The sequence below is a fragment of the Herpailurus yagouaroundi genome, unplaced genomic scaffold (genome assembly GCF_014898765.1).
Source record: "Herpailurus yagouaroundi ecotype Mexico unplaced genomic scaffold, PumYag 220, whole genome shotgun sequence".
In the NCBI taxonomy this organism is placed as follows: Eukaryota; Metazoa; Chordata; class Mammalia; order Carnivora; family Felidae; genus Herpailurus; species Herpailurus yagouaroundi.
The window spans coordinates 3,311,910-3,322,725 of record NW_024412451.1 but is presented as its reverse complement, the minus strand read 5'-3'; the positions used below and the strand labels follow the sequence as shown (position 1 = coordinate 3,322,725).

Genomic DNA, 10,816 nt, shown 5'->3' with positions numbered 1-10,816 from the left:
TGTAACTTATTTCTGGGATATAGATATTGTATACACATATATACATATTTGCTATATATATATATATATACACATATATATATATACACATATATATGTATACATATATATATTTATATACACATATATATGTATACATATATATATATATATATTTATTTATATGTATTTTTTTGCTAGGGAAAACCAGAGCCCGCAACTCATGTTGGTCCTCAATAAATATTTGTCCCGTTATTGAGATAGGAAACAATTGCTTGACAGTTTTTTTTTTTAATTATTTGAGTATAGTTGGCACAAGCTGTATACTTTATTAGTTACACAGTTCAGCGAGGAAGTAAGTACAGTGCTAAAAGCATGAACTTTGGAGCTGCACTGGCCTGGGTTCGATTTCCAGTTCCACAGTTTGCAAGCTGTGTGACCTTGGGCAAGTTGTTTCACCTCTCTGTGCTGCCATCTTCTCATCTGGAAAGTGGGGACAATGGCAGGATGTATCTCCAGGGCTCTTGAGACAATTGAATTCATTATTTTATTTTATTTTATTTTATTTTATTTTATTTTATTTTATTTTAAGTTTATTTATTTATTTTGATAGAGAGGGAGAGAGTACCAGCAGGAGAGGGCAGAGAGAGAGGGAGAGAGAATCCCAAGCAGGCTCCCCACTGTCAGCACAGAGCCCTAGGCACGACCCGGTGAGATCATGACCTGAGCCAAAGTCAAGAGTCTCAACCGACCGAGCCCCCCAGGTGCCCCTGAATTTGTTAGTATTTTAAAATACTTGGCGCAGTGCCTGGCACAAGGTAACTGCTAGATTGGGTGATTGTTAAATAGGAATATTTATATTTTCTTTATTTTGGGGGTCTGCCCCCGCTTACTAGAGGCTAGGAAGGGAGTTTGTTTTGTTCTATGTGGTGTCCCTAGCACCTAGGACAATACTCAGTAAATGTTTGTTGGATTTCCATTTTAAAGTTTATTTATTTATTTTAATTTATTTTGAGAGAGAGAGAGCAAGGGGGGAAGGGGCAGAGAGAGAGAGGGAGACAGCATCCCAAACAGGCCCGGGGCTCTCAGCCCAGAGTCCCAATGCGGGGCTCTAACTCACGAACTGTGATATCGCGACCTGCCCGGAAATCGAAGAGTCCGAAGCTTAAACAACTGAGCCACCTGGGCGCTCCTGTTGGATTTCCCTTTTAAAGATGAGGACATTGAGATACATAGGTATTTGTTTTTTCTCTTGAGGCTCGAGCTCTATCCTAGACGAAGTAGATCGCAGACTCTGAGGATGAGACTTAGGCATCTGTACTTTAAAATTTGATTTAAAAATGTTTAACTGTGAAATATTCGTAACATAAATTTACTGTGTTAACCATTTGTGCGTCTCCTGTTCAGTAGTGTTAGTTACATTCACGCTTCCCTGCAACAGTCTCCAGGAGTGTTTTCATCTTGCAAAACTGAATCTCTGTATCCACTCAACGCATCCCCAGTCCCTGGCATAGGTGTGTGCCTCGGTGGTGAAACTGGGATTTGAACCCAGGTAGAGTGTAGTATGCGAGTAAATGAATGAAGGCAGGCAAGATGAAGCCTTGCAGCCGGGAGGACTGTGAGAAACCCAGGACCATACAGCCTCGGCTGCCCGGGCTCAACCTTCCGCCTCCCCCTGCTGCCTGCAGCTTCGGCCACCTTCGAGGACTTCCAGATCCGCCCCCACGCCCTCACCGTTCACTCCTACCGAGCGCCTGCCTTCTGCGATCACTGCGGGGAGATGCTCTTCGGCCTTGTGCGCCAGGGCCTCAAGTGCGATGGTGAGGGGAGAGGGGGCTGGAGGCGGGGCCAAGGGGTAGGGGGCGGGCAGGAGGGTGGGGCTGGGGTGGGGTTCAGGTGTAGGAGGCGGGGCTCGGGGGCAGAGGCAAGGGCCGGGAGGCACCGCATGGGGGAGGAACAGGAGGTGGGGTGGGGGGCGGGGCTTGGGCGAGGGGCGGGGTCTGGGGTGGGGCTCAGCTCCGGAGGAGGAGCCTGAGAGGTGGAGCTCCGAGGGAGAGGTAAAAGGGGGAGGAGCGTGGGAGAGGAAAAGGGGAATGTGCGCGCGGGGGAAGAAGGCGGAGCCTGCAACTGGGATGGACCAGAGAAACAGCCAGTAGGAGGTACATATTAAGGGATATTTGGAAGGAATTCCTGTAAGGGAATTGTAAGCCCCTGTCAGGGGGAGTCTGGCTAAGCAACTCTGAAATCCATAGGGCAGCCGGTCAGGAAGGGCAGGCAGAAGCTGAAACTGCTGTTCACTGGCAGAATTTCTTCATCTGAGAAATCTCACTTCTGCTTTTCAAACCTTTCTACGGAGGGAAACGGGCCCACCCAGCCTAACTAGGACACTCTCCCTCACTTCAAGTCATCCGATTGCCGACTTGATTCACATCCACCAAACACCTTTACAAGCAGTCCCTACATTTCGTGTCTGAATTACCGAGGATGCTAACCTAGCCAATTTGACACAGGCACCTGACCATCAGAGTCCAGTCCTTATTGACTTGGCACCTCAGTGGGCCAGGGCTGTCATAACCAAATACCACAGGCCGACTGGCTTAAACAACACGTATTTATAACTCAGAGTTCCAGAGGCGGGGAAGTTTAAGATCAAGCTTCAGACAGGGTTTGGTGCCTGGTGAGGACTTTTTCCTGGCTTGCAGATGGCTGCTATCTTGCCGTGTGGAGAGACAACAACTTCTGAAAGGTCTTCCTTTTATAAAAGACCCCAATTGCGTCGGATCAGGGCCTCACCTTTATGGCCTCATTTAATGTTAGTTATCTCCTTAAAGGCCCATCTCCAAATACAGTCACATTGCGGGTTAGGGCATCATCCTATGAGATTGGAGGGGCGGACACATGTTCAGTCTACAACAAGCACCCAGGCACATGTCTTTAATTTTATCATACTTAAAAAAAAATAAAGGAACACCCAGTGTTCCTTTAGCCCAAATGTCTCAAGGTTAAGCCCGAGTGTCAGGTTCCGCGGGTCCACTCTTCCTATCTTTGATGCTTCTGAGGGAGAGCGTTGAGATCTCACCCCACCTGCAGATGAAGGTCACACACCCGCCTTGACTCTACACACAGCAGCGGAAGACCATCCGTTGTTCGAAGACCGTCTGCCCCGCCATTGTTTGTTCAATGTGAGCCTCTATTAGAGGCATGTTTTCCGATATTCCGTCATCCAAGGATCTCCAGCTTTGCGGCTGTCATGCTCAAACGGAAATCTAGAGTCTGGAACACCAGATGACCTACAGAATGGACCAGAGTTGTTACCATGCAGCCCTAAATAGAATTGTGGCGTTTAAGGACTCTTCGGATAAGAGCCATATCAGGCCTGCAGAAAACTGATTCTGTGCGTTCAGAGCTGCTGTCAATATTGCTCTCATGCACACACCATATCCAATCTTTTTTTTTTTTAAGCTTTTTTATTTATTTTGAGGACACCATATCCAACTCTTGACGTCTTGGCATCTGGAAGGTTTCTTTAACGTTTATTTTTGAGAGAGAGTGCCCACGCGGGCGCTCACACACACAGTCATGTGTGGGGAAGGACCAGAGACACAGGGAGAGAGAGAGAGAATCCCAATCGACGCGGGGCTCGAGCCCACAAACCACGAGATCAGCTCAGCTACCGGCCTAGAAGGTTCCGGGCCAGGTAAAGAACCAGGAGCAGGTGAGGCGCTCCTGTCAGACTTGACACCTTCCGATGAGGGTTTGATTCTACCTTGATACTCACACACGGAATCACGGATGAAACTCTGAAATTCCAGTGAAGGACATGAGTGAATAAAGGTCAACGCTGGAAAGTGTTTCCCTGTACACAATGGCCATTTGCCATCCTGAAGCTTTTCTGGTAGCACCATCTTTGGGAAAGCCCATGACCGCCGGGCTGTCAGAAGACAGGCTTCACGAAGCGTTCCCCGAGGAGCTTCCAAAGGCGGGAGGAACATTCTCCACTCCAGAACAGAGCGCCGTCTTGGAATCATTTGGAGTCACTGGAGGTGTACTAGAGTAAGGGTTCGGGAAGCCTCTTAGGAAAACAAGCTGAGTCTGTCCAGGCTTTCATGGACGAGGATTTTTATGTATTTATTCTTATTAAAAATGTTTTTCTTTGAGAGAGAGTTGGTGGGGGGGGGGGGGGCGGGGGAAGAGACACACAAACCGGGTCAGGCGCCCGGGCGCGGGCCACCCACCCCCCCCCCCCCCCCCCCCGGGGCTTGAACCCATGAACCTCCAGAACCTCCAGATCACGACCTGAGCCGAAGCCCCGAGCTTAACGGACCTGAGCCCCCCAGGCCCTCCTGCTGTTCAGTCTTCTGCTTCCTTATCCTGTAACTCACATCCAATACAGTGCTTGCTCTGTTAACGAGCATCCGCGAGTTGGAGCGATACGGAGACGAAGAGCATGGTCTCCGCGCGAGGATGACAGGCACATTCGTGAATGTTCCGTATGAAAAAAGGGATGAGGGGCTAGAAGGAAGAGAACAAAATATTGGCGTCCGCATAGGTCGGAATAAGGAAGACACAGCCCTTGCTCGTGCACTCTTCGTTTGTGCCGCTGGTCACGTGGTTGTGGCCCCCTTCTTCCGCGACCCAATCCACATGCCCTGGGCCCTCAGCGAGCACCTCACCCGCTCCTGGTTCTTTGCCTGGTCCAGAACCTTCTAGGCCAGTAGCAGTTCTACCTGAATTGAGTCCTTGTAACTTTTCATTGGCTTTAATGGCACTACCAGGGGGCCCTCCTGAGGGATCTACTGTATTTCCGATCCACGGAAAAGGAAAGGGGGGGGGGGGGGGGCAGAGCGTTAGAGCCCAGGCCTGGTGGAAGCGTGTCTCTGATCGTCTGGCGCCCCCCGCAGGCTGCGGACTGAACTACCACAAGCGCTGCGCCTTCAGCATCCCCAACAACTGCAGCGGGGCCCGCAAGCGCCGCCTGTCGTCCACGTCTCTGGCCAGTGGCCATTCCGTGCGCCTCAGCACCTCTGAGTCCCTGCCCTGCATGGCCGATGAGCTGGTGAGGGGCTGGGGAGTGGGCGGGCCGGTGGCGGTGGCCCGGGCGGGTGACAGGGCCCAGGCACTAATGCGTCCCTCCCGTCTTGCTGACCGATAGAGCCGGAGTACCACCGAGCTCCTGCCTCGCCGGCCCCCGTCCTCCTCCTCCTCCTCTTCTGCCTCCTCCTACACGGGACGCCCGATCGAGCTAGACAAGATGCTGCTCTCCAAGGTCAAGGTGCCGCACACATTCCTCATCCACAGCTACACCCGGCCCACCGTCTGCCAGGCTTGCAAGAAGCTCCTCAAAGGCCTCTTTCGCCAGGGCCTGCAGTGCAAAGGTCAGCGGGGCCCCCGCGGGGAGACAGACGGGGTCAGGGGTCAGACGCCCCCCTCCCGCCCCACCTCCCACTCGACACATACATACACTGGCTTAGCAGCTTAGGGGTTCTCTCCCCTGGGCTCCCAGCAGGCCATAAGAATCCCACTATTCTGGGGGTGCCTGGCTGGCTCAGGCGGTAGGGCTCATGACTCTTGACCTCGGGGTTGTGAGTTCGAGGCCCGTGTTGGGTGTGGAGATTACTTAAAAATAAAATCTTAAAAAAAAAAAAAATGGGGCAGCTGGGTGGCTCAGCCGGTTAAGCTCCTGACTTCAGCTCGGGTCCTGATCTCACAGCTGGTAAGTTCAAACCCCGAGTCAGGCTCTGTGCTGATAGCTCAGAGCCTGGAAATTTAGCTTTATAAAGCCACTTAGCATGGAATTAAAAAAAATTTTTTTTTAATGTTTATTTATTTTTGAGAGACAGCAAGAGTGGGGGAGGGGCAGAGAGAGAGACACACACACACACAGAATCCGAAGTAGGCTCCAGACTCTGAGCTGTCAACACAGAGCCCGACGTGGGGCTGGAATTCATCAACCATGAGATCATGACTTGAGCTGAAAGTTGGCCGCTTAACTGACTGAGCCACCCAGGTGCCCCGCATGGAATTCTCAAATTGCAGATCTTGAGAATTCTAGAACCATGGAATGTTGGAAGCATAGGCTTCAGGAATTCTGGGCTGTAGGACTCAGCAAAAAGAACCACAGAAACTTTAAGTTCGTAAAGCCTAGAACTACCAAGTTATAGATTCTCAGAATACTGGAACTTTACAACCATCGGATTTGAGAATAATGGAAGCCTAGAAGCATCGCATGGGAAGCATGGGATCCTAGAGTCCTAGAAATCTAGAACACGGAACTTTGAATTCTAGACTCTAGAAAATCAGCAATCTAGACCCATAAAAACTTAGAGCTGTCCAATTCTAGGATTCATTGGAACAAAAAAATTACAAAATCTTAGCTGCACACAGCTAAAGAATAATAAGAACATTAAGGTTTAGAATCTTAGGTGTATGGGATCCTGGAACCTTGGAATCATTAGATTCTGGAGTCTTCGCAGTCCAGAACTGTAGAGTCACTGCGTTCTAGAATTTATGTATAGAAAACCCTAAAACCTTGGACATCAAGGAGGCTCGGTAGTCTAGAATCATAGAACTGTAGAATTGTAGATGTGTCAAGTTCTAGAAACTTTCGTGTCAAAATCTGGAGTCTTAGAAATCTAGAATTGAAAGAAGGAAGGAAAGAAAGAAAGGGAGGGAGAGAGGAAGGGAGGGAGGGAGGGAGGGAGGAAGGAAGGAAGGAAGGATCATCCAGCCCAAAATATCCTTAGTGCCAGAGGTTGGGAAACCCTTTCCTGAGTGTTCAAGTCCAGAATCATGGAATGGTAGACCCTATTACATTCTAGAATTTCAGAAGGAAACCGGCTCAAAGAGGGATAGCCAGAGAAGGTTCGGCTGGGTTTCCTGCCCCAAACATCAAGCGGAGCATCTTTTGGGTCTGGGGGATAGGAGTCAAGATTCAGCCCTTACAGGTGACCTCTCTTTCCCCTGCCACCTGTCCGCTTGTTCCCTGTCCTCATACCAGACTGCAAGTTTAACTGTCACAAACGCTGCGCCACCCGCGTCCCGAACGACTGTTTGGGGGAGGCACTCATCAACGGAGGTGAGAGGCTGTGGGCTGGGTGGGAAGGGGGTGGGGGCAGGGCCGGGCGGAGGCCCCTCTGATGCCCCTGTGCCCCTAGATGTGCCGATGGACGAGGCCACCGACTACAGCGAGGCTGACAAGAGCTCCCTCATGGATGAATCCGACGACTCCGGGGTCATCCCGGGCTCCCACTCGGAAAATGCCCTCCACGCCAGCGAAGAGGAGGAAGGCGAGGGAGGCGAGGCCCAGAGGTACCCAGCGCACCCTTGGGGGAAGGCCCTTCCTCTCGCTAGAATGGGTTGGCATCACCCTGTAAATCTGCTAGGCACCCACACCTTTATTTTTCAACGTTACCTTTTCTCTCGAATAATGTGTATTGAAGAAAAAGTTTTCACAGACACGTCTTTTCATTCAGGTTGCATTTCCGTTCAAAAGGCAGAATGTCAAACCCTCCTGCCTCCCAGCTGCTTAGCCCCGCTCCCTGAGGATTGCCCCTGGGATCGGCCGCTGGCGGGTCCTTCCAGAAACAGTCTGTGTTGCAAAGGGACAGTGCAAAGAATGAGAACACGGGGGTCTGGAACCAGACTGCTGTGTGGCCCTTAGGCAGGAGACGACCCTCCCTAGGGCCTCAGTTTCCCCACCAGTAAGATAGGGATAAATTAGTACGTACCTTTGGGGACTGTCGTAAGGAGAAAATCAGCGGATACAAACAAAGTGCCTAAAATAGTGCCTGGCACCCAGTAAGGGTTAAAAATGTCGGCTCTTCTTGGGGCGCCGGGGTGGCTTAGTCGGTTTCAGGTCACCATCTTGCTGTTCATGAGTATGAGCCCCGAAGCCGCACGTCGGGCTCTGTGCTCACAGTGTGGGAACTGGCTTGGGATTCTCTCTCTCTGCCCCTTCCTCTGCTCACGTGCTCTCTCTCTCTCTCTCTCTCTCTCTCTCTCAAAATAAATAAACTTTAAAGTTAGCTCTTCTCAGAGAGAAAACTACCCATTTTCTTTTAACCACTTTGGCCTCAGATTGACTGGTATGGCCTGCACAAGCCCCTTCCCCTTTTGGTGCCTCAGTCTTCCCATCTGTAAAATGGGGAAGGGAAGAACCATCCCCAGGGGCCCGACAGGCAGTGGCTTTCTTCTGTCATGGGAGCTCTAAAAAACAATACTAAGTTGCTCGACTACATTTTTTTAAATTTTAATTAATGAATGTATTTGTTTATTCTGAGAGCGAGATTGTGAGAGAGAGAGAAAAAAAGCGCGAGTGGGGGAGAGGCAGAGAGAGAGGGAGAGAGAGAATTTCAAGCAGGCTCCGCCCAGCCGGTGGCAGAGCCCGATGCGGGGCTCGAACCCACGAACCGTAAGATCGTGACCTGACCCAAAAATCAAGAGGCAGAGGCTTAACCAACTGAGCCACCGTGTCTCTTTACTTTAAAAAATTTTTTTCAATGTTTATTTTTGAGAGAGAGAGCGAGCGTGAGCGGGGGAGGGGCACACACACACACACACACACACACACACACACACACAATTCAAAGCAGACTCAAGGCTCTGAGCTGTCAAGCGGGACTTGAACTCACAGACTAGGAGATCATGACCTGAGCCAAAGTCGGATGCTCAACCGACCGAGCCACCCAGGCGCCCCTAGTCTCATCTTTTAAATGTTTTCACTCTTTTGCATATGTTTTAGAATAATATTTATACGCTATTACTAATGCGTTGCATTCATACAGTAATGCGCATATAAATAGGAGTAACCTGTGGATTGAAACCGTCAGCGAGGGAAGCATTTGTTCTTGAGCTAAATCCTTCCCATAAGCACCACGAGGATCACCGTCCCCACTTCTAGGCTAGAAGATTGAGCCTCAGTGGCTTTGGCCAATAATGAGTAAGGGAAAGGAGCTGTGACGTCACCCCACAGGGCTGGGGCGGCATAAAGGTGGTGCAGATGGTCAGCCACTTCCACGGTGCGGTGGTAAACATTTAATGAGCACCTACTGGGTTCTGGACTCCCAAGCATTACAGCAGTGAACCAAGCCTGTAAAACTCTCCAGCCTCATAGAGCAGACACTCTAGTTGGGGAGAACGGTAATAAACAGACACATCCATAGCCTCAGGTATCGATAACTGCTATCAAAAGGAAATAAAAATAGGGGCGCCTGGGTGGCGCAGTCGGTTAAGCGTCCGACTTCAGCCAGGTCACGATCTCGCGGTCCGGGAGTTCGAGCCCCGCGTCGGGCTCTGGGCTGATGGCTCAGAGCCTGGAGCCTGTTTCTGATTCTGTGTCTCCCTCTCTCTCTGCCCCTCCCCCATTCATGCTCTGTCTCTCTCTGTCCCAAAAATAAATAAACGTTGAAAAAAAAATTTAAAAAAAAAAAAGGAAATAAAAATAAAGCAAAGGGAGGGGGCAGAGAATGAAGACGTGTTGCTTTAGTTTGGGTCACTAAAGGAGGCCTCTCTGAGGAGGTGACATTTGAGGAGATCTGAAGGAGGGGAGGAAGGGAGCCATGTGGATGATAGCTGGTGGAAGAGCCTACCAAGCAAAGGGAACAGCAAGTGCAAAGGCCCTGAGGTAGCGTCAAGCATGTTCCAGGAACAGCACAGAGCTTGGTGTGGCTGGAGCAGGGATGGGGTGGGAGACCAGGCCAGAGCGGGGGATTGGTATGCAGGTCACAATGGCTGAAGAGAGTTTCTTACTGGTGCCACCTGACCCAAGCTGCCTGGAAGCTCAAATTCTCTTTCTGCCACGTCTTTCCTGGGAGTGTTGAGCAACAGAATAACAGGGCGTCAGAGTTGGATCTTGATGGACTTGGGCCGCGTGGGGGTGTCGGGAGAGGCAGCCCGTTTCACAGATGAGGAAACCAAGTCTCAGGCAAAGGGAAGTGCCAGGGCCACCCAAATGCTGATATAGTGCAGGGCTCAAGGGGTTGTTGGTTCTGGAGTCGAGCGTGTCTCTTAATCTCTCTCGGCCTTCGTTCTCCCTGTGTAGTAATAACATGGGCACAGATGAGGGCAAATGAGGCACAGAGAGGTTGAGTCACTTGCCCAGTGTTACACAGCTGGCTCCACAATCACCGGGCTCATTTTGGAGGCTCACTGTGTGCCGAGCACTGTGCTCAACTCCTTAAAAGGGTTTTCACTTCTCACAACAACCCCTTCGGGCGGAGAAACTGAGGCACATAGAGCTTGGGTGATACCCCGGGCAGCCTGACTTCCGAAGCCAGCCTTTTAATGTGGCCCTCTCAAGAGTTCCCTTCCTCGTTAAGGGAAACCTGGAAACCACCGAAGCGTGGCCCCCAACTCCCAACTCCTGCCGGCCCAGAGATGTGCCCCGCCGTCCCAGGTGCTCATGGGTATTTTCCACTGGTAACATCTCGCCTCTTCCTCCCCCCTCCCCCTCAGCTCCTTGGGGTACATCCCTCTAATGAGGGTAGTGCAGTCGGTGCGACACACGACACGGAAATCCAGCACCACCCTGCGCGAGGGTTGGGTGGTTCATTACAGCAACAAGGACACGCTGGTGAGTGGGCGGGGTGGGGCGGAGCTAGAGTTGGGGGAGGAGCAAGATTCGCTTGAGGGGGCGGGGCTGGATGGGTTGTGGTGGGCGGAGCCGAGGTGCAGGCGGGGCTAGACCAGAGGGATGGTTCTGAGGGAGGGAGGAGGGGCCCTGGGAGTCAGGGAAGAGGCGGGGCTAAGGACAAGGTTGGGGGGGCATGGGATCCGGAACCGGGAAGCTGGAGTTAGGGGCGGGGGCGAGAAGGGTTAAGGTTATAGAGGATGGGATGGC

General features: G+C 51.3%; 1 protein-coding gene across 4 annotated transcripts in view; it reads left to right on the top strand.

Moving 5' to 3' along the window:
* Positions 1-10,816, top strand: part of PRKD2 (protein kinase D2) — a 47,674-nt gene that overhangs the window by 18,473 nt on the left and 18,385 nt on the right. For all 4 annotated transcript variants that reach the window (XR_005785273.1, XM_040457478.1, XM_040457477.1 and 1 more), the window contains 6 exons: positions 1,668-1,799; positions 4,881-5,035; positions 5,132-5,354; positions 6,977-7,054; positions 7,134-7,287; positions 10,432-10,549. Coding sequence is in view for 3 of the 4 variants with exons in the window: in XM_040457478.1 (XP_040313412.1) it covers positions 1,668-1,799; positions 4,881-5,035; positions 5,132-5,354; positions 6,977-7,054; positions 7,134-7,287; positions 10,432-10,549 (860 nt within the window). In the remaining variant the exon portion in view is untranslated. The remainder of the gene's footprint in view (positions 1-1,667; positions 1,800-4,880; positions 5,036-5,131; positions 5,355-6,976; positions 7,055-7,133; positions 7,288-10,431; positions 10,550-10,816) is intronic.